This window comes from Ictidomys tridecemlineatus, chromosome 4 (genome assembly GCF_052094955.1).
Source record: "Ictidomys tridecemlineatus isolate mIctTri1 chromosome 4, mIctTri1.hap1, whole genome shotgun sequence".
NCBI lineage: Eukaryota > Metazoa > Chordata > Mammalia > Rodentia > Sciuridae > Ictidomys > Ictidomys tridecemlineatus.
The window spans coordinates 4641921-4664308 of NC_135480.1; the positions used below are offsets into that span (position 1 = coordinate 4641921).

A 22388-nucleotide genomic window follows, 5' to 3' on the forward strand; every position below is an offset into this window, starting at 1 on the left:
GGGCAGGTGCCAGTACAGGACTGGCCGCCCGCCCTCCCTCCATAGCCCCATTTCCACTTAACCGCGACCACCCTGGCTGCGGCATCTGCCTGAACCGAGCAGGGTTCTCGAGGAGGTGTGTCCATAGTCGTGGGTGGGGTCAGGTGTCTTGAACACTGCCCGAAGGCCCAAGGCTGGTGGCAGGTCCACAGAGCACAGCAGTGTGTCCTGTGATGCGAGAGCCGGCGAGGGTCTGGTGGTGGGCAGCCTGGGTCTGTGCCTGGTGGACACACGGTGCTTCCCAGCACAGACAGGGAACTGGCACGTTCCCAGCAGAGACACAAACAAACATGAAAAGTCTAGAAATAAAATTGGTGAAACCCCAGTGTGTTGCCTGTGTGTTTCCCAGGCCGGCTGGAGACAGGGAGGGGCGCGTGGCCAGGTCATCCTGTGCTCTGCAGTGCCATCCTGACCTCCACCTGCCCCTTGACACCAGCAGTGTCTGCTGACATTGTCAAATGGGTGGGGTCTGCAGGTGCACATCTGGGAGGAGTCCCTGGAGTGCCAGGAGGGAGGGGCGGTTCAGACCCCAGGAGATTCCCCAGCAGTGCTGGCGCCAGAGACACTAGTGGTGCCACTGATCAGGAGCATCTCCTGGCCCTCGCGGCCAGTGTGCCCTCCCCGGGTTATTGCGTCTGGGAAGGTAAACAGAGGCATTCCACTGGCCCTCTCCTGGCGCAAACTGCTGTGTGCTTTGGGTGAATCATGGTCCTTTGTGCTGCCAAAGCTCGCAGCATGAGGGCCACTGACCAGGGCAGCCTTTCACACGGCGCCTGGGGGGCCTTGCTGGACCCCTGCATCATGTGCCTCTGGCTTCTGGGTGTGACTAGGTCCCAGCCCCGGGGAAAGCGGTGGCCTGGGAAGCCGTGGGCTCCTGCGCTTCTGAGGAGGGTGGGGTGTGCAGGAGACGCCTGGCCTCCATGGTCACTGCCAGCCCTTCTCTCCTAAAGGTGGGGGCTCCCGAAGGCAGATAAGGCCACCACCTGGCTCCTCCGGTGACTTTGGAGAGCCCAGCCTTCTCCTTGGGCAGAGCCACCTACAGTGAAGCGTCCAGGCTCACCATGGCAGGGGCCCAGCTCTGACCAGAACTAGGTCCCTGTTGGGGCAGGAAGCCAGGTCCCCACCCTAGGCCCATGTGACTGCAAGCGTGGCCTAGGTCCTGCTGTCCAGTCAGGGAGCAGCGAGGCAGGGGAGGGCGCCCCCAGACGGGCAGGCAGGGAGGAGCGCACCAGGGGCAGGGCAGAGGGGCCAGCAGGGAGGACACCCCTGTCAGGTGGAGGAGGGTTTGGGCCCAGGGCAAGGTTCCCCGATGGCCTCCTCGCTGGCATCGGTGCCCACAGTGATGGCTGACCGTTGAAGCACACTCCTTGGCCAGGCAGTGAAACCCACGATGTCACTGGCACCCCAGACTGTGATCCTTGCCCTCAAGCTCAGCTGACCCCCCAGGATGCCCTGCTGGGTGCTGGTCTCTCCAGTCACAGAAGGACAGCAAGGCCTGCCCTCTGAGGATCTCTGGAGATGAAGCCTTGCTGGTCAGCTCTCCCTGCTACCCTCCTGCCCCCTGACCAGCCTGCCAGTGCCCAGGCAGCCCCCCTCCCTCTGTCCACAACCCATGGGGCTGCCTCTGTGCTTCCAGCTGGCCCGAGGTCCCTGAGGCCCTGCCCTCCCCGCCTCCATTCCCTGGACCTTGGTTCTGCCCCCAGCTTTGGGCACGCCCGACGGCTCCAGGCTCCAGGTTCTGGCCCTCCACCCCTGAGCATCTCTGCTTGTTCCTCAATGCTCAAAACAAAGGCGGCCTCCATGAGGGCGTCCACACCCTCATAACCTTCCGCTTTGGTCCTGGGCCCCTGCAGGGGATGGACGTCTGGGCATCTCCAGGGGTCACCTCAGGCCAGTCTCAGCTACTGTACTGAGTTGTGGGCACTGAGGAGGGTCGGGCTCCCAGGGCCCAGGCAGCAGCCTGGGTCATCAAGACGTGGGGAGAGGCTGGCAGAGTGGCACGTGCGTGTTTCTGGGGGGAAGACCAAGCGGGCAGTGTCCCTCAGCATCCAGAGGAGCGAGGGCCCGCGGCAGTGCTGTCCTGCTCATGATGTGACCCTCCCAAAAGGCCCTGCAGCAGGGCCTGGCCTCACATCTGTTGGGATGGCGGCCTCTGCCTGTGCCCTCCGTCACCGTCACCGTATGCAGGCCGTGTGCCGAGAGCACGCTGCACGGTGGGCCAGGCCAGCAGGCTGCGGCAGGCTGCCCCGGCCAGCAGGGGCACGGGGTGCGCGTCCCCCACGCTGGGCATGCTGGGCTGGCCTCTCGCAGGGCTCTGTCATCCCAGGAATGTCTTTGATCAAGAGTTTATGCAAGACGGGGAAGAAAGCCCAGGACCTCTAATCCGTTCCCACAGTCCCCCTGCCGCGGGCCCCACCAGCCCAGCGCCACACTGCAGGGCCGGGCAGACAATAGCCCGCGGACGGGTGGGCGGGCAGCACTGGGCGGCTGGCCTTGGGGCCCACATCCGGGGGCCATTGTCACCACCACTCACAGGGGCACACAAGGAGGACTGGGAAGAGGGAATGTGGAACTCTCCGCTGAGGGGCTTTGGTGGCCTTGAGCCTATCAAAGCCGGTGTCCATTAATCCTTTAATTTTCACCTAGCGACAGCGGAGGCGGGCCCGCCAGTGGCGGCTGCTCCAGAGCTAAGTGGCCCAACCAGGACCAGCTGCCCAGACCCCAGTCCTGCCGGGCCTCAGGGGCGTCTTCCTCACCCTCGTATGACCATGGGCAGGGGCCGGGGCAGCTCAAGTTCATAGTGCGCCTACTGTGTGCCAGGCGAGGTGCCGAACACCACTGAGCAGTTCTGCCCCAGCTCCCAGAATGCCCTATGAGCTGGTGACAGGCAGGGGACACACTAGTAAGCTGTGTGGCCCTGGCCCTGGCCTGCTCTCCTGTAGTGGCACTCTGACAGTGCGTGACTGCAGGTCAGCAGGGGACGGTCAAGGCACCGTGTTGTGCCTGGTCAGCCAGACGGTGGAGTGAAGGATGCGTGGGGCTATGTGCCAATAAAGTTTTATTCACAAAAAAGGCAGCAGAGGAATATTTGGTGGCCCTTTTGCAGGTGAGTAGGCGAAGCCGAGGGGTGGGTGGGGGTCCACCGGGCCTGCACAGCATGGCTGAGCTCCCTGGGCGGCAGCCTCCCTCCTCCCTCAGCCCAGGCCCTGCCTCCTTCTGTGGCGGAGCTGCGGTCTGCGCACTGTGCTTCTCGGTGTGCCCCCCTTCAGGAGGACCCTGCCACAGTAGACCGAGGGCCCATCCACCCTGGGGCAACCTCATCTTAACTTACAGCTTTGTAGACGCTGCAAAGATCCTATTTCCAAATAAGGTCACAGTCCCAGGTGCCAGGGCTGAGACTTCAGTGTTTCCTTTTGGAGGACACAATTCCACTGGCAACAGACCCGGCTGCGTTCTCAAAGCCAAGCAGCAAGCTCAGCAAGCCCCTGCTGTTTCTGGGGTGCACCCAGCAGGGGAACAGCAATGCCCAGGTACCCCTGCTAAGAGCACGAGGCCAGCCCTCTCCACGCTGGTCCCGCCACGGTGTGCATGATGCTTGGAGGACCCCGGCAAGGGATCGCCCAGCACAGAGGCCCCAAGCCCCATGACCAGAGGCCAACCAGTTGGTTAAAGGGACTGGGGAGCTCTGCCAGGGCACCCTCCCAGTGGAGCCCGATGCCCACTGAGAAATCATCAGCTCTGCACAATCACGGGACATTTCCCTAAATTGCCCCTGCAAAGAGCAACTTTTCCTGGAAAAGTCCCGACACAACAAAGTCACTGAGCCTGGGGGGCAGTCCCTCTCGCTTGGACTCCCGTGTCCTCTGACACTGAACTGGGCGCCCATTTGCTCTGATGAGCTCCCAGAGCTCAGTGTCTTCAGTTTCCTGAGCTGCAACTCTCCATCCACCAAGGACCACTGCGGCGGTCAGTCCGTCGGGATGAGCTCAGAGCCATCTCAGCTGTTATCCAGGCGGCCCGGGTGTCCCCAGGGCAGTGCAGCAGTGAAGAGATTCTGCAACTGGAAGGTTAATGGGAGGCTCCTCAGGGGCTCCCGGCCTCATCCCCAGGCATAGCAGAAGGCCACCCCGGCCTCGGGACTCCCGGGGCCACACACACCCCTGGGAGAGCTGCCCACAGGGCCTGGGGCAGCGGAGGGCTCATTGGTCACTGCTTGTCCTCCTCCTGGCAGCCAGCATAGGTCCTGCACCTGTCCCTGCCTCAGACTTCGAGATGTAAGACTGGCTGCATGACGGGCTGTGGACTAGAGAGACCTTGCCAGGAAAATGGCCTCGGGACGAGTGACCAGCAGATTGCTCAGGCCCTGTGTGCCTCCCCCTGCAGCCTGCGGCCAGCCGCTGAACACTGCCATGGGCAGACTGCGACCAGCAAGGCGAGGGAAGCAGCCAGCTCAGCGACTTGAGGCCAGGGGCCGGCCGCCAGCAGCCAGGGCCAACTAGGCTTCTCAGCCCCTCTGCCACCTCCTCCTCTTCCACTCCCCACCGTGTTAAGGAGAGAAGCAGAATCAAGAGAAAGTGAGAGGTGGCCTTGTTCAGCACAGCTGAGTGGCTGCGAGTTAGCCACTGCCGTGACTCGCTCCCGCAGGGGCTGACCTTGCTTATGCCCAGCCGCTGGCTCCTGCAGCACCCAGTCAGGCGACATCTACTTTGGAGAGGTGGCTTTACTCACCCTCAGTTCCAAGTTAACTGTCGCTGCAGCCAGAGGGGCTCCTGTGATAGCCTGGACCAAGCCCCCACAGAATCGGTGCACTAAGGCCCTGATCCCCTGCCTCCTGTGTGACAGTATTTGGAGAGAGGGTCTCTAAGAAGGCAATAAAGTTAAAATGAAGTCTCAAGGCAGGGCCTAATACACCTGAGGGTCCTGAAATCAGGCTGGGCGCAGGGAGGCACACCAGTAACCCCAGAGACTCGGAGGCTGGAGCAAGAGGATCGCAAGTTCAAGGCTAGCTTCAGCAACTCAGTGAGGCCATCCCAAACGTTATTTTAAAAGGGCAGGGAAGGAGGCTCTGTGGTGGAGCAAAACCAACAAAAGCGACATCAGGATGCAGACCCAGGACGCCAATGTGAGGACAGGGAGAAGACTGTCCGCAGACTAGAAGAGGCTGCCAGAAGACCAGCCCTGTGGCACCCTCATGGCCCCTCCAGCCTCCAGGAGGGAAGCCACGGGCCTGTGCCTCTGTCATGGCAGCCAGGAGACTGGTACAGAAACGTATGCAGTGGAACAAAGCGCACTGAAGCTCTAACAGGAAGGAGGGGCGGCCACGCCCTAGGAGACCCACCAGAAGGGATGAAGTCCAAGCCAAGGCCTCCCGGACGAGGATCACCACCCAGAGACCAGCCTGACAGGATGGTGCTGGACAGGATGGGAGGCAGCGGGCAGGATGCTTGTCTGCAAGCAACAGAAACACCACCAGTGGACAGGGGTGGCTCTGAGCGAGAGGCCAGTTCCTGCAACACTCCTCTGGGCACCAAGGCCCAGGCTCCTTCCAGGGCCTCGTCACCTGCAGTTGGCTGCACTGCCTGTGCTGGCCCAGGGGTCACATCCCAGAGACAGCGCTTCCTTCTCCGGAGTGAGGTGACCCTTCCCACAGATGCCAACCTCCACAGCCAGGAGACGAGACGCAGCCCCCTCTGGCCAAGCCCTGGAGGCCCCCGGCTGTTACAGAGGCCCTGTCTGCACAGCAATCTAGGTCTGGCTGGGAGACCCAGGCATCCCCGACACTGGGCCCAGTACTCCAGGAAGGGCCAGAGGGCACAGGTCAAGGTCGGTGTCCAGGAATCTGGAAGATAACCAGTGAGCAGGTGTGGCTCCAGAAGTGGTGGCTGCTGCTGGGACAGCGGCAGGGGTTTGGGGGGCAAGGGGCTGAGGAGGGAGGGAGGGAGGGCATGCCAGGGGTACTGCACTGGCTGAAGGCAGGCAGACAGACAGGGCAGCAGGATGGATGAGGTGGCCTCCAGGGGCTGGGGGTACAGGCCTCCTCTGTAGGCAGACCCTGACCCTCCAGAGGGGGATCACTGTGGCTAGAGTGGTCACAATCAGTCCCAGAGAGAATTTTGCTTTAAAGTGTTTATTTTTCCAATAAGAAAAATAATACATTATTAAACAGCTAAGTTAGAAAACAGAGAAACCCACCGTGAAGCAGCAGCCAGAGGCCCTCAGACCCTGTGCCCGAGGCGAAGCGCCGCTGGTCCTCAGAGATCGGGGAGACGCAGGAGGTGGAGTGCCGCAGGACTTCTAGAGGCCTGGATGGCTGCGGGCAGTCTGCAGGACAGGGCCTAACCTGGTGCTCCCAGCGTGACCTGCTGTCTGTCCCTAACAAGAGGGCAGCAGCACCCTCAGATATGAAATCTCACCATGTCCCCTCACCTCGCTGCTGCCAGACACTCTAGAACAGCAGTGGGACAGGCAGTCTGTGGTGAGCTCGGGACGACCAAGTGCGGATGTGTCAACATGTGCCACCACGTGCCCACCCACCCAGGTGCAGGAACCCATTTCAGCAACCCACGCCCAGCGCTCTGTAGAGAGCAGCTCAGTGGCGAGTCTGATCCAGAACACTTCCGCTTAACCACTTCTCAATGCTGTGCAGTTCATCCCCCTCTTGGGGACAGCGGGAAGGGCACACCTGGGCCCCTCAAGATCGGCCGGCTGCTCTTCCCAGCCGAGTGTCCAGGCAAACTGAACCTGGTGGAGCACTGGAGCCCGTGGGGCCCGGCACAGTGGCAATGGAGGGCAGGGTTCTCAGGTGCTCAGGAGCCACCCGCACAGTGCCAGGGGGCTGCGTGACTGACGGGTGCAAGTCCTGCTCTGCTGCTGTGGCTCAGTCTCCTCCCGGGTAAAGGGGAGTACCGCCACCTCCACCTACCTGCTGGGCTGCGGCATGGAGCTCACCCACTTCCCATTACCTGCCTCAAGTCACCATGGCCCTCCTTCTCAGGGACAGTCCAGGACCAGCCAGGCCTGCCCTGCTGGAGGCCAGTGGAGCGTCCCACACCAGAGCAGTGGTGGGCAGTCTCGCTCACACAACACAGGGGACAGGGCATCACAGTGACCCAGGCACAAAACCTCAGGGGGCAGGAGGCCAAACTGGGACCCCCCACTTCCAGAACAACCAATACCCCATCAGTTTCGTCTTTAATACATTCTTAACATGCAGACATCTGTCCCTTGAAGTTTTATCTGCTCCCGTCTGTCATCTTCAAAATGAAAGTCCAGAACCTTCTGCACTCATCTTGAAGTCAGGCTGAACATTCAGTAATGAACACAGCTGAACACACAAAAGAAAGGCAGCGTTTTAAAATCTCGTGCATTTCTGCTCACTAGCAAGAGCAAAGCCCTCCCTTGGCTATAGCTGTTCTCGTCCCCACCAGAAACCCTGAGGTGTGTCCTTACACCGGTCCCAGACTGTCCTCAGCTGTCTAGAATGGGGACACAGAGACAATGCTCCTCTCCAGTGACTCACACAGCACACATGGGGTGTACGAGACCCAAGACCACCGAGTGAACCCCAGGGCCTGTGCCAGCTCCCCGAGGACAGGCACACAGGGAACAGACCTGCCTGAACTTGCCCCGGATCCTGTCCAGGTCTTCGTGGAGCCTGTCATAAGCAGGGTCATCGTAGGGGAACTTCTCAATCATTCCCATCAGGGACTCCAAGACCCTCATCTTCCTGCTGAAAGCACACAAGCAGACCTTCAAATCCCTGGGACACAAAAGCCAACATGTGCAGTGGCCACACCGTCACCTGAAGAAGCAAGCCTGCTGAGAAGGCTCAGGCTCAGGGCAGAAAATGGATTTCCTCATTACATCAAATCACGCTGGTTTACCTACCAACGTGGCTGTCACTCACGCCCAGCGCCTTGACAGCAGGGTCCCAACTGTCGATGTGCCTGCGTCCCTGCCAGAGCTGGGCAGGCCACCTGCGCCCAGGCGCCTCTCCAGGGAAGGAGACAGGACATGGCAGAAAAGAGAGTCCCTGATCCAAGACACTTAGATACCCCCATCTTTCAACCTTGCTGTCTATCTGCAAAATGGGGAGTGACAACAGCTCATGGGTTACAAGTGTTAGCTCATTTGTGTGACCTGCAGACAGAGGACGTGCACAGTCATATGAGTGTCCTCGATTCCAGTGACCCTGGGACCACGGCTCCCCTGGGGCAGTTTAAAGATCACTCAATGCACATCCAGGTGGGGCCCAGGGCTTTCCAAGGGACAGCGACTCTTAGGATGACCCTGCTCAGGGCCATCTGTCCCAGAGGACAGAAGCATGCCGGATACACACGCAATGGCGATTCAGAGCAGCCAGGTCCCACGCGCTGGCCGAGAGCTGGTATTCACAGAGGTGCAGGTGAGCACACTCACCGAGGGCAAGCCAGCGCCTAAGGGCCACCTCGCCTGGAAAATGCCAAACCATGAAAGTCCAATGCAAGGCAGTCAAGCCCTGGCTTCCCAGAGACTGGAGGAAGGTGCTAAGGTGAGGTTGGGGGCATTCTGGGTGGGAGAATCCCATCCATGTCCCCTCTGCAGGTGGTTGACCTCTTCCCTGCTCAGGGAGCACCTGCAGACACACCTGGCGGGCAGCTCAGGTAGGCACACATTTACAGGTGTGGGCAGTCCTGCCAGCACCGCTGTGGCAGGGGTCGCCAGCTACTAAGAAGGGAATAGCAACATCTTGGAGTGACCAAGTGCCAATGCCGGGACTGAGGGCCGCCTCTCCATGCCTCCCAGGCACTGCGCTACGCTCCTTCACGTGCCATGCAGACAGCAGTCCTTTGCCCTTTCACATCCTTGCAGTAGAATGTCACCTAGCAGCCCTTTCTCACTTTAAAAAACATACTTGGCTGCAGGTGTAGCTCAGTGGCAGAGCGCTTGCTTGGTGTGCACAAGGCCCTGGGTTCCATCCCCAGCACCAGAAAGAGAAGAAAATATTTGCACTGACTTCTTTGTGTGTGTGTGTGTGGTGCTGGGGATGGAACCCAGGGCCTTGTGCAGGTTGGGCAAATGCTCTACATACTGAGCTGCATGCCCAGCCCTTTGCACTGACTTATAAACCTAACACCTGTGAAGACAAAGCTCTGGGTCCAGCGACCCCAGGCTGCACGTGTGGGGGCTGGCAGGGTTCCCACCAGCCTGGCATCAGCGGCAGCAGGTTGTCTTCTTTTGGACAGACTGGGTGGGCTGCTCTGAGGAGTTAGGAAAGCCAGACTTTAGAAGTGGGGAGAATGAGCTGGCCAAAGAGCTCAAGTTGGCGCCCCTCCCTCTCCTCATCCTCTGGCCCGAGTGGAAAGCACAGCTCTGGGCGCCACCTGGTGGCAACATAGGCTGCCACAGCTGCCCTGTGGCTGGGAGAAGCAGCCTCTGCACAAGTACCACCTGCTGAGACACACGGAGCAGGCAAGGGACTGGGACAAGTCAGACGCAGGCAACCCCAGAACCACTCAGACACAGCACCTTTGTTGTGATTTCTGAATATGGGTATGGCCTGGGCTCTTAAAACTCAAGATATTTCAAATAAAAGGACAAGCTGCATGAACAGGGATGCCACCTACAAGGGCTAGGATACCAGGTGTCAGACGATGCAGAGTTCAAGCTTAAGTCTGCTTTCTCTCACTCCTGAGAGCCTCATGCCTTTCTTTCACTGGAGGGCAGTTTCCAACCTGAGAGGGAGGACAGGCAAGACAGGCTCACAGGGGCTCCGGCAGGCAGACACAACGAGGCTGAACCCCTTCAGATAATAACAGCAGCACCTCCTGGTGTCAGAAATGAGTTTACCACAGCCAAAGGCACCTGGGGACCATGGAGTGGGCACTTCTGAGCCCTAGTCACAGTGAGACACAGTGATCTGTTCATCAGAAGCTCAGGAGTGAGAAGTACAAATTTTAACATCACTTTACCATCTTGGTGTCCACAAGCACTTGGTGCACTGGTGATTCCAGGGGAATGGCTGGGAAAGGAACTTTTTAGGGAATTGAAAACTACCAGTGTTCATCAAATGACTACAATGTGCCCAACATTTTGTCTTTATTATTTCCTTTAAATCTAACAGCATTTAAGTTTGACATTATTATTTTCTCCACTTAACAGATGAGAAAATGGAAAACTAATGCCCAAGGTCACTGTTAGTGAACTCAGCACCCCTCCTGGAAAAAAGGAAAGGACGCTCAGAGCTCACCTGTCTCTCTCGCTGGCATCACTGTGTAGGAGATGCTTCCACGCAAAAGCAAAGCCTTGATAGCACCCAATCTGTATTTTAAAGACGTTGGAGAGTAAAATTAATAAGAGCTGGCTACACTGAACCTAATTACCAAATTCCTAGACACAAGGAGGGGAGGAGGCAGCTGTGCTTCTGCTAGTGTTTTGGAAGGACCCAAGGAGCATGGGCAGTGGCAACTAGGCAGCTAATCAGTGGGGCAGCCAGCCCTCACTCCTCCCCTGCGTTCACACCCTGAGCAGTTCCCCTGACCCCAGGGAGGCCTGTACAATCACAGAACATGGAGGCAAAGAGAGGGTGTGATTCTGAGGATAGAGAGACGGGGACTCTTGTGTTGCTTTCTTGGACCACTTGCCCTTCAGTGCTAGGAGGACCTGAGGGGTTTTGTGGAGAGGTCCATGCCCACTGTCATGTGAGTGTGCCACCTTCAGGGTGGATCCTCCAGCCATAGCCAAGCCTTCAGATGAGAATGAAGCCGGGGATGACATCTGGGCATAGCCTCAGGAGACTCCACTGCTGCTGAGGGACATCCTGACCTCAGCAAGAGGTACGCAGAGAATGCTGTCCTCACTGCCTTGCCTCAGACTCTGCACTCAGGGCCGGTTACCTGTAAGAGGGCCAACCTCTTAGAGGTAAGAACGCGGTTCTTAGCATCTCAATACAAACACAGGCGCTGGGTCTCTGGGAGAGGACCCAGGTGGCTGAAGACAGCGTCCTGCCTCCAGTGCAAGTGGAGGCAACCAACGGCTTCTCATCCTCCAGCCACATAACTTAATGGTCTCCCAGTCTCCAGACAGCAACGTGCTCGGGCCATGGGTCCCAAGAACACTTCCCGCAGGGACCTGGGCGGCCTGGAAAGGCCCACACAAGGCTGGGGCCTTCAGAGCTTGGTGTCCCACTCAACGCACGGAGCATCTGAGTACATTACAAACTGGGAAAGCGTCCATGTGAGCGGAGGCTCCCACTGACCTCAGACCCAATTTTGGCTCCACGCAGCGCGCCATGCTGTCTTCCTTCGATCCGACCCAAACTGCTGCCGTCTTCGTAGCCTTCCTGATAGCCTTCCCCGTGGAACCTGATGGAGGAGGCGAGGCTGCGATAAGCCCAGGGAGGTGCTTCGGGAGACCCTCCCTCTCGTGCCACCCACAGCCCGCCCAGGCCGAGCAGGCTCGAGCAGCAGAGGCCCGAAGCCCAGGCCAACGGCCGGTTCCCGCCGCGGCCGCCGCCCTCTCCCGCGAAGCTACCCCTCGGTCAGGGCGCCCGAGAGGGACGGCCCGCAGCAAGGCCGGAGCCTCCCGCCGCCCTCGCCGCCGGCTCCACGGTTTCCCGACCCCGGCATCCACGCCTCGGGGACGCGGACCGGGCTGCAGCGCCGCCGGGACGGGCGCTCGGGAGCCGGCGGCCGGGTCCCCTCGCGCGACACCGCTGCCCACTCGGGCGCGGGCAGCCACCGCCCGCGGTCCCGGCCGTGCCCCTCACCTCTCATCCGCCATCACGATGGCGTCGAACATGTCCTGCCTCCCGGCCATCGCCACTGGCGCTCCTGGCTCACGGCGCCGCGAGGCTCTGGCAGCAACACACCACTTCCGAGGACGCCGAGCCCACTTCCGGGGACGGCCGCGCGGAGCAGGCTGGGTAGGGACGGCACGCGAGAAGGCCCAAAAGGGTTCAGGACGCACGCGTCCCCCTCGACCGCCCCCCCGTTGTTTCGCAATGGGCCAGTCCGTTCCCGCCGGAAGCGTCCACTTGGCCGCACGTGGGGGAAACCGGACACGTCTGCATCGTTTTAAAAAAAAAAATGAGTAGATGGGACCGTGTTGGCCAGTGTGGCTCGGAGAGACACCCGAGGAGTTGTCACAGAACAGACTCCTCAGGCTGCCCGGGCCGGAGGCTCGGGTCGCGGGCGAGGCTGGCAGGTGCCACCGGCTAGAGCCCCGGCCAGGGGCGATGGGTGATGCTGGGATGCCCAAAAAAAGGATGTCAAAACCGTTGCCCCTCCCAAAATGCAAGAGTGATCTGGAGATGGGGAAGAAAAGGTTGTGTGTGTGCTGTTACCTTGTTTTTTTTTGGTCTTTTTAATCCTTTTTTGTATTTTTTTATACTTTTTTAGTAATTGTTTTTTACAGGGCTGAGGACCGAACCCAGGGCCTTGCGCATGCTAGGCAAGCGCTCTGCCACGGGGCTAAATCCCCAACCCCGAGCTCTGGCTCTCGCTGTTGGTGTTTTAAGCAAAACCACTGAGCTAAATCCCCCAACCCCGAGCACTGCCTCTCGCTGTTGGTGTTTTAAGCAAAACTGAGCACTGCCTCTTGCTGTTGGTGTTTTAAGCAAAACTGAGCACTGCCTCTTGCTGTTGGTGTTTTAAGCAAAACTGAGCACTGCCTCTTGCTGTTGGTGTTTTAAGCACAAACCACTGAGCTAAATCCCCAACCCCGAGCACTGCCTCTTGCTGTTGGTGTTTTAAGCAAAACCGGCTAGAGCCCCCACCAGGGGCAATGGGTGGTGCGGTGCCCAGAAAAGGATGTCATAAACGTTACCCCTCCCAAAATGCAAGAGTGATCTGGAGATGGGGAAGAAAAGGTTGTGTGTGTGCTGTTACCTTGTTTTTTTTTGGTCTTTTTAATCCTTTTTTGTATTTTTTTATACTTTTTTAGTAATTGTTTTTTACAGGGCTGAGGACCGAACCCAGGGCCTTGCGCATGCTAGGCAAGCGCTCTGCCACGGGGCTAAATCCCCAACCCCGAGCACTGCCTCTCACTGTTGGTGTTTTAAGCAAAACCACTGAGCTAAATCCCCCAACCCCGAGCACTGCCTCTTGCTGTTGGTGTTTTAAGCAAAACCGGCTAGAGCCCCCACCAGGGGTGATGGGTGCTGGGATGCCCAAAAAAAGGATGTCATAAACGTTGCCCCTCCCAAAATGCAAGAGTGATCTGGAGATGGGGAAGAAAAGGTTGTGTGTGTGCTGTTACCTTGTTTTTTTTTGGTCTTTTTAATCCTTTTTTGTATTTTTTTATACTTTTTTAGTAATTGTTTTTTACAGGGCTGAGGACCGAACCCAGGGCCTTGCGCATGCTAGGCAAGCGCTCTGCCACGGGGCTAAATCCCCAACCCCGAGCTCTGGCTCTCGCTGTTGGTGTTTTAAGCAAAACTGAGCACTGCCTCTTGCTGTTGGTGTTTTTTTTTTTTTTTTTTTTTAATTTGCTTTCTTTTTTTTTTTTAATTTTTAATTTTTTTTTATTGGTTGTTCACAACATTACAAAGCTCTTGACATATCATATTTCATACATTAGATTGAAGTGGGTTATGAACTCCCAATTTTACCCCAAATGCAGATTGCAGAATCATGTCAGTTATACATCCACAATTTTACATAATGCCCAATTAGTAATTGTTGTATTCTGCTACCTTTCCTATCCCCTACTATCCCCCCTCCCCTCCCAACCGGCTAGAGCCCCCACCAGGGGCAATGGGTGGTGCGGTGCCCAAAAAAGGATGTCATTAACATTGCCCCTCCCAAAATGCAAGAGTGATCTGGAGATGGGGAAGAAAAGGTTGTGTGTGTGCTGTTACCTTGTTTTTTTTTGGTCTTTTTAATCCTTTTTTGTATTTTTTTATACTTTTTTAGTAATTGTTTTTTACAGGGCTGAGGACCGAACCCAGGGCCTTGCGCATGCTAGGCAAGCGCTCTGCCACGGGGCTAAATCCCCAACCCCGAGCTCTGGCTCTTGTTGTTGGTGTTTTAAGCAAAACCACTGAGCTAAATCCCCCAACCCCGAGCACTGCCTCTTGCTGTTGGTGTTTTAAGCACAAACCACTGAGCTAAATCCCCAACCCCGAGCTCTGGCTCTCGCTGTTGGTGTTTTAAGCAAAACTGAGCACTGCCTCTCGCTGTTGGTGTTTTAAGCAAAACCGGCTAGAGCCCCCACCAGGGGTGATGGGTGGTGCAGTGCCCAAAAAAGGATGTCATAAACGTTACCCCTCCCAAAATGCAAGAGTGATCTGGAGATGGGGAAGAAAAGGTTGTGTGTGTGCTGTTACCTTGTTTTTTTTTGGTCTTTTTAATCCTTTTTTGTATTTTTTTATACTTTTTTGGTAATTGTTTTTTACAGGGCTGAGGACCGAACCCAGGGCCTTGCGCATGCTAGGCAAGCGCTCTGCCACGGGGCTAAATCCCCAACCCCGAGCTCTGGCTCTCGCTGTTGGTGTTTTAAGCAAAACCGAGCACTGCCTCTTGCTGTTGGTGTTTTAAGCAAAACCGGCTAGAGCCCCCACCAGGGGCAATGGGTGGTGCGGTGCCCAAAAAAGGATGTCATTAACATTGCCCCTCCCAAAATGCAAGAGTGATCTGGAGATGGGGAAGAAAAGGTTGTGTGTGTGCTGTTACCTTGTTTTTTTTTGGTCTTTTTAATCCTTTTTTGTATTTTTTTATACTTTTTTAGTAATTGTTTTTTACAGGGCTGAGGACCGAACCCAGGGCCTTGCGCATGCTAGGCAAGCGCTCTGCCACGGGGCTAAATCCCCAACCCCGAGCACTGCCTCTCGCTGTTGGTGTTTTAAGCAAAACCGAGCACTGCCTCTTGCTGTTGGTGTTTTAAGCAAAAAACACTGAGCTAAATCCCCAACCCCGAGCAGCACTGCCTCTCGCTGTTGGTGTTTTAAGCAAAACCGGCTAGAGCCCCCACCAGGGATGATGGGTGCTGGGATGCCCAAAAAAAAGGATGTCATAAACGTTACCCCTCCCAAAATGCAAGAGTGATCTGGAGATGGGGAAGAAAAGGTTGTGTGTGTGCTGTTACCTTGTTTTTTTTTGGTCTTTTTAATCCTTTTTTGTATTTTTTTATACTTTTTTAGTAATTGTTTTTTACAGGGCTGAGGACCGAACCCAGGGCCTTGCGCATGCTAGGCAAGCGCTCTGCCACGGGGCTAAATCCCCAACCCCGAGCTCTGGCTCTCGCTGTTGGTGTTTTAAGCAAAACCACTGAGCTAAATCCCCCAACCCCGAGCACTGCCTCTTGCTGTTGGTGTTTTAAGCACAAACCACTGAGCTAAATCCCCAACCCCGAGCTCTGGCTCTCACTGTTGGTGTTTTAAGCAAAACTGAGCACTGCCTCTCGCTGTTGGTGTTTTAAGCAAAACCGGCTAGAGCCCCCACCAGGGGTGATGGGTGGTGCAGTGCCCAAAAAAGGATGTCATAAACGTTACCCCTCCCAAAATGCAAGAGTGATCTGGAGATGGGGAAGAAAAGGTTGTGTGTGTGCTGTTACCTTGTTTTTTTTTGGTCTTTTTAATCCTTTTTTGTATTTTTTTATACTTTTTTAGTAATTGTTTTTTACAGGGCTGAGGACCGAACCCAGGGCCTTGCACATGCTAGGCAAGCGCTCTGCCACAGGGCTAAATCCCCAACCCCGAGCTCTGGCTCTCGCTGTTGGTGTTTTAAGCAAAACCAGAGTAAGTCATGCAACGTCAAGAATCAAGTTGTACAGAAGGGTTTGCCCACAAGAGCACCCACCCTGCCCAGGCTGCCCTGCAGCCAAGGCATCCACTCTTTTCTTTAAAAAAGAAAGAACAGGAGTTGGTTTTAGTTCTGGCATTTTCTGAACAACGTTTTAAAAAATATTTCAGATGAGCTGCGACAAGAGAACCTACCTCTGGAACACCAGAAGCCTGTCCCTCAAATTAAGAATGCCTTATCCCAGCGCTGCCCCCGGGAGTTCCTGTGCCACACCTGGGCAATGCAGAAGGCCACCTGCAAGTGTAGGAGGCAGAGGCATCACATTTTGCAAGTGACCCATCTGGAAAACCCAAAGCCCTCCTGTAAAACCTTCTCAGAATTTTAATAGGGTTTCGAAAGTAGCAATACATACAAAAAGTAGCAAAACAAACAGAATCCCCTGCTTCCTGTTATCCCAATCATAATCAACAGTGGTCTCTGCAGGCCTGGTGAGGGGCATGCTTTGCAGTACTTACAATAAATTTCTTAGAAATAATATTTCTAACAATTCAGGCAGGAGCTCTATGAAGAAAACTCGAGATACACCACAAACTTGTGTGGGGACACTGAGCAAATCAGTACCCAGCAGAATTGCATATGGTCTGGGAAAAGTGTGTCCGAATTCTGAATTCTGTCTGCCTGAATAAACTGTTCACAATAACTGAGGCTTAAAAAAGCGGGGGCGGGGGGGGGATGATAACAGAACTTGCTGTGTCAGACATGAAGAGCTAAAGTCTCAGTATGTTGGTTCAAGAAGAGACAAACGAAGGAATTCCCCCAGAATGGCCCAGAGAGCAAAAACATGGAGATGTGAAACCTTCTCACGTGTACAAAGAGCGTCCCGAGCCGATTGGGGAGGGAACTCCAATCCATAACGATAATGGAAATGATATCGGCCACATGGGAAAAGTCAAGTTCCGCTCACCTCTGATACCATTCCTCAAAGTCATTCCAGATGAATTAGAGTCCAGCTGCAAGAGAAAGAAACACTAAGAAATCCAGGTCCCTAGCGTCACAGCAGGAAAAGGAGCCTCGTCAACCTAGGAACTTGGCCCTGGGAAAGCCGGAAGAAAACAAAAGCTGTGTCACAAAGGAACAGTAATTCTGGCTTATAAAGAGCTGACTGACATGGGGAAGACACCCCTGCTTTCTAACAGGAGGCAGGACGTCACATTCTAACAGAAGGGACCAGTGTACTCACACTTCACAGGGAGGAGCCACAGGGAGCCAAAATGGAGCAGCAGGCCTCACTGGTAATCCAAGGGGGAAGCAAGCTAGGAAATCCACCCTCCACCCGGCCACTCTGGCCACCGGCTGATTGGTGTCACATCTTTACTCTTGACCCTTCCCAGAATCTTAATACGTGTACACCTTTGAGCCCTCCCCTGCCCACTGACAGATATTTCAAACAATGCCCCAAGGAGGGGACTGTTCTGTTATTACTGCATATTTAAAAGACATTTTTTTTTTAGCATGAACTTTATTAGCTGAAATTAAAAAGAACAAGCCTGTGGCCCACACTTGTCATCCCACACCTGTCATCCCAAGTGGCTCGGGAGGCTGAGGCAGGAGGATCGCAAGTTCAAAGCCAGACTGCCTTCCCATCAGCGTGTGCCACTGTGCCCAGCCTGATGGTGTTATCTTGGGCATTTCACTGTTATGTTTAAAAACTGCTTTGCTTTCAAATAGAACCACACCTTAAAAATGGCCCTGACGTTGGAAAAAGACTCAAAGTGCCAATAGTATTGGTTTCAGAAGTCTTAAATGATTCCAAATCTGATGGATCACATTAAAAGTAGGCAGGAAAAACCAGAACACCTCCCTTGCCTTGCCAGTTTTTGAGAAAACATACGCGATGTTTGCCTGTGTGTATCTCACAAGCTGGATTTTCACCTGAGAATGTGATAGATTTGTGGTACCAATGATGTAGTATTGGTGCAGTGAAAACTCTGGAGAGCTTCTGAGAGCGTGGACTTTTCTAGGCTGGTTTTCATTTCCCTGGAAGTTGTACTGATTCTGTGTCTGCCTGGCAGCAGGCTGGGCTATGGCTCAGTGGCAGAGCATTTTGCCTGGTAAGCACGAGGTGCTGGGTTCAATCCCCGGCACCGCAGAAAAGGAATACCATCATAAAATATTTAGTTTTTTAACCAAAGGTATAAAGGGGATGGCGTAATGGATTCCCAGAAACCCACCTCACTAAGATAAAACACTTTTTTTTTTTTTTTAAAGGGAAAAAATTCAAGAGACAAACCAGGTCAACATACCTGAAGTGAAAATCCAAATCCATCCAAAGTTCAATCTTGAAAAAGGGTCCGGGAACAGGTACTGACTTGTTAGAAGCCGAGCTCTGGAGCAAAACAGCAGAGGCTTGCAAGACTGAGTCAGCTGACCCAGAGGCGGGACCGCAGCAGCAGCAGCAGCAGCAGCAGCAGCAGCAGCAGCAGCAGCAGCAGCAGCAGCAGCGCCCTGGAGGGGGGCGGAGGAGCAAGCGCTGAACTAAAAGCATCCACTCGTGATCTGCTTCCAGAGGGACCTGGGGCACGCCCACAGGTGTTCACAGATGCAGAGAAGCAACCTTCAAGGAGGGGTCCTGAGCCGCAGCAGCCTGTGTGGGAGGTGGCCCAGGTGGGGGCTGTTTTTCCCTTACCTGTTTCTGCCCCTGCTCTTTATTTGTCTGTTACTTTTGCAGGAAGCACGCAGACCTTTCTTCAAGGGGGAAGCCACTTTACATTCTCTCTCTCCTTTTGGTATAGGGGATGGAACTCAGGGGCACTTAACCACTGAGCCCTGTCCTCGGCCCTTTTTATGTTTTATTTTAGAGACAGGGTTTCACTGAGTTGCTTAGGGCCTGGCTACGTTTCTGAGGCTAGTTGGAACTCAGGATCCTCCTGCCTCAGCCTCCCAGGCCACCGGGATGACAGGGGTGCGCCAGGCCTGTTTAAATTCTTAAAAGGAAGTCACCAGATGACGGCTCACTTTAGGGCCATACATCTCCTATGTTCATGATAAACAAGGACAACACAGCTGGAAAAGAGGCCATTTGGGGGCCCAGGTTTGACCCATGGGGCGGTGGTAAGGGAATTCAAGGGAGAAGACATGCTTGAGCTTTCTGGCTGAACTTCCACCCTGTTCCTTCCCTAAAGGAGGGACCCAGAAGTGCCACTTTCTACCCGCCTGCTGGGGAGCCTCTGGCAGCCACAGAGCAGGAGGCCGGGAATGGGGCTTGGGGGTCTGTGGCTGTGGCCAGTGAGCATAAGACCTGCCTGGCTGCAGGAGGGTCCTGCCCACCCCCAGGCAGCAGGGATGGCATAAGCCTGGCCGTCCATGGGGGACAAGACCTGAGGTTTGGCCAGCCTGTGTGACCCCAGCCTCCAGCTCCTCAGGGTCTGTTTTCCTCTCTGCCTTAACCACAGGGATAGAGCCCTGGTTCCAAAAGCCGAAGGGGGGAAACCAGCAACTTCCACCAGAATGCCTCCTCTGGGCTGTCTCAGGGTGTCCATGCTAACATAAAAGCAGAGGAGATTTTAGGAAAGTGGCCCAAGGATCTGTCAATGGAGCTTCCACTGGGAGGGACAGGAAGGCTCAGGGAGACAGACTGTCCACTGTACATCCTTGTATCAGTCAGGTTAGGCTGGTTGTGCTGCAGAAACAAACAAGCCCTTGCATCCCGGTGGGAACCAGGAAGAGCCATTTCCCACTCATACAAAATCAGCCACAGGTCCAGCAGCTGTCCTTCACCTTGTGGAAGCAAGGCCCCAGTGGCCGAGGAGAGAAAGAAGGGTCACACTATCCTAACTGCCTGGTCTGGGGCTAGTCACTGGCCCTCACCAGACCCCAGGGGGAGTGGAGGAGTCCATATAATACCGGGTCACCTCTGGCTGGGCCAAGTGCTTTTGCACTATCTGAAATTTTCCTTGATTCTAGGAACATACAGTTTCTCCAATTTAAAGAGAAAGAAGAAAGATGAGGGAGTCGTTATCTGCCCTTGGAATAAAAGTGATGGGATGTGTCTCACCTGTCCCTGCCCAACTCAGCAAAATACCATCCACCCAAGAGAGGTGTCCTAAGTACATCCTACCAAAAACACTGGAAAACGATTTTTTTTTAACTTGCTAAATTTTGAAAAAAAAAAAAAAACTTAAATAATATGTAACAATTCAATGTCAGCAGAACTTACTCTGCACAGGCTCTAGCACGCAGTGGGCACTCGACAAACAGTCGTTGAATGGTCAAATGAGAAGGCAGTGTGGGTCACCTCCGGGCCTTGGGAGGTGAGCCGGCCAGAGACCCAGCGCCAGCGCTGGCCACAGCATCGGCCACAGCATCGGCCACGGAGGCCTTTCAGGGCATCTCCACAGGGAGGCTAGCCAGGTGAGCAGCTGCTTTCTTGCCTTTCCTTACCCCAACCAGTCGCAGGCTCACAGCTGAAGCAGAGACAAAGGAAGAAGTGGTGGGCGGGGTGGACGGGGCCATCCAGCCAGGGGGGGGAGTGGGCGGGTCGGCTCTGTACCACCCAGAGGCCTCCTCCTGCCCGCATCCTGCCCGCGGGGCCTCATCCTGCCTGGGGGGAGGGCGCATGACAAGGACCCACCCATGACCCGTGACTGACACCCCCTCTGCAGATGGCTCTCAGCTCTGGGCCTCTGGGGTCCACTTTCCCCGGCTGTGGCCTCCCCCTGCCTGGGCCTCCTCACAGCTCTCCCGACCCCGTGGAGCAGGATTTCCTGCAGAGAGGAGCCGGGAGCCGCCTCCCTCCCCACCCCTCCCAGCGCGCCAGTGTCCCCCTCCGGAAGCCAGGCAGTGGCTCCTTCCAGGCCCCATGATCCCTGACTTACCCAGCCTGCCTCTGAGGCCCCGGGCCCAGGCAGTGACAGGGAGCAGGGCCGCCTCACCACCCAGGCTGCTGGTACCCACTTCCCGTGGCCACCGGAGAACCTGGCAGAAATATTTTTGCAAATTAATAAACATTCTAAACGGAAAAAAGTTCTGGATACACTGTCCACGCTGGTCATGGACGGGAAGGAGCCCACGTGCCCAACTCCAGGCACACAGTAGGGGCTTTGTGAACCGGACTAGTGTGCATTGCCTCCCCTCCCAGTCCCCCTCCCCCTTCCCCTCCCCTCCCCTCCCCTCCCCTCCCTGGAATGGAACCCAGGGGCGCTGACTGAGCCACATTCCCCGCCCTTTTTATTTTTATTTGGAGACAGGGAGACAGGGTCTTGTTAAGTTGCTGAGGGCCTCACTAAGTTGAGGAGGCCGGCTTTCAACCCCCCGGTCCGGTCCTCACACACCAGCCTCCCGAGGCGCTGGGATCACAGACGTGCAGCACCGCGGACACACGGATTTCTTTTCTCTCTTTTTTTAAAAAAATAACGTTCTTCCTGGGGGCTGGGGTCGTGGCTCAGAGGTACAGCGCTGGCTAGCACGCAGGAGGCCCTGGGCTCCATCCTCAGCACCGTGTAAAAATAAATAAAGATTTTTGTGTCCAACTACAACTAAAAAACTAACATTAAACAAAATAAGAGTAACATTCTTCTTCCCTTCCTGCTCCGCCCTTCCCTCCCTGCCTTCCCCTCTGCTGGGCCACTTGGCTTTACCTTCTGTCCTCGCTGGCTGAAGGGAGAATGTGGTTCCCCCTCCCCTGGTCCTGCAGCCCCTGGTCTGGGTGCCTGGGTCCTGCCCGCCCAAGCTTGGCCTCCGCGTCCCCACAGAGGGGTTGGAAAGCGTGACATCTAAGGGACACCGCAACGAAGCCACGCAGGCGCCGCCTTGGGTGTCTAGCTCAGCAACTCGGCTGTGGAAATGTGTTTTTAATTATCGCTGGTGCTGGGGAAGGAACCCCGACTTCGGGCATTTGGAGGACCAGCTTTACCAGCTTCGCCAGCTTCACCGCTGAGCTACTCCCAGCCCAAAAGATTTTTTTTTTTTAACCATCAAAATAAATGGAGGATGTGAGGGGGATCTGGCGTGGCGCCTGTCACCTGAGACCGTGTCCTGTGTCTCCTATGCCGCTCACAATGTGACAGGGTCCATCGCCAGGGCTGATTCGGCTGACCTGGCTGGCTAGGTGGGGGTCCCTTTGCTCCCTCGCGGCTCCAAGTGTGGCCCTCCCGAAGCTGCGTGCTCCATCCAAGAGGACGACCTTCCCGATAGAGGAGGTCCCAGTGGTCCCAGCGGTCATGCAGGGCCCAGGCTGGCGGTCCACCAGTCAGCACAAAATCACCCCAAATTTCCAGGCACTGGGTGGAGAGCAGGTCCCACTCCAGGATCCTGTTTTCTTCTCCGTATTCGTTAGAGACGATTCAACGCGCTGCCGTGGACCACCACCGCGGCGCCTCCAGGCATCGCATCGACCGTGCCCTGCTGACGTTCAGTGGCCCTCCGCGGTGGCTGGGTCATTTCACCGGTAAATATTCCACCAGGTTCGCGAGCAGATGAAGCTTTGATTTTTAAACTTAACGAAACGTGGTTCCTCCCAGCAAACTCACATCAGTACCCGGTGCTCAGCGCCTCCCGTTTACCTTGAGAGCGCGTCTGGAGGTTCCAGCGGAGAACACGGCTCCTCTGTACCCCTGACCCAAGGACCACTGG

The 22388-nt window shown here is 55.8% G+C and overlaps 1 protein-coding gene across 4 annotated transcripts; it reads right to left on the reverse strand.

The window, feature by feature from the left end:
* Window positions 1-6150: 6150 nt before the first annotated feature.
* Window positions 6151-20531, reverse strand: LOC106145129 (protein LTO1 homolog). 4 transcript variants are annotated; one of them, XM_078045430.1, is made up of 10 exons: window positions 20389-20531; window positions 19975-20221; window positions 18062-18263; window positions 16723-16768; window positions 15953-16052; window positions 11786-12082; window positions 11276-11381; window positions 10268-10338; window positions 7651-7765; window positions 6151-7363 (listed from the first exon to the last, which is right to left on the reverse strand). In XM_078045430.1, the coding sequence occupies exons 6-10, from the start codon at window positions 11833-11835 to the stop codon at window positions 7295-7297; spliced, it is 411 nt and encodes a 136-aa protein (XP_077901556.1). In that variant the 5' UTR covers window positions 11836-12082; window positions 15953-16052; window positions 16723-16768; window positions 18062-18263; window positions 19975-20221; window positions 20389-20531; the 3' UTR covers window positions 6151-7294. The 4 variants fall into 4 exon arrangements, with proteins under 4 accessions (XP_077901556.1, XP_077901555.1, XP_077901553.1 ...); XM_078045429.1 differs by having other exon boundaries at window positions 7651-7768; window positions 11786-11937; window positions 20389-20528; XM_078045427.1 differs by having other exon boundaries at window positions 7651-7768; window positions 20389-20528.
* Between the last annotated feature and the right edge of the window lie 1857 nt (window positions 20532-22388).

Bases quoted from the DNA above. Each gene is read 5' to 3' on its own strand.
- LOC106145129 (XM_078045429.1), bottom strand. From the start codon at position 11,835: ATGGCCGGGAGGCAGGACATGTTCGACGCCATCGTGATGGCGGATGAG. The intron at 10,339-11,275 runs GTCAGTGGGAGC...TTTAAAATACAG, and splicing joins GAGCCAAAATTGGGTCTGAG to ATTGGGTGCTATCAAGGCTT. The intron at 7,769-10,267 runs GTGAGCTCTGAG...GTGTGCTTTCAG, and splicing joins GATGCCAGCGAGAGAGACAG to CAGGAAGATGAGGGTCTTGG.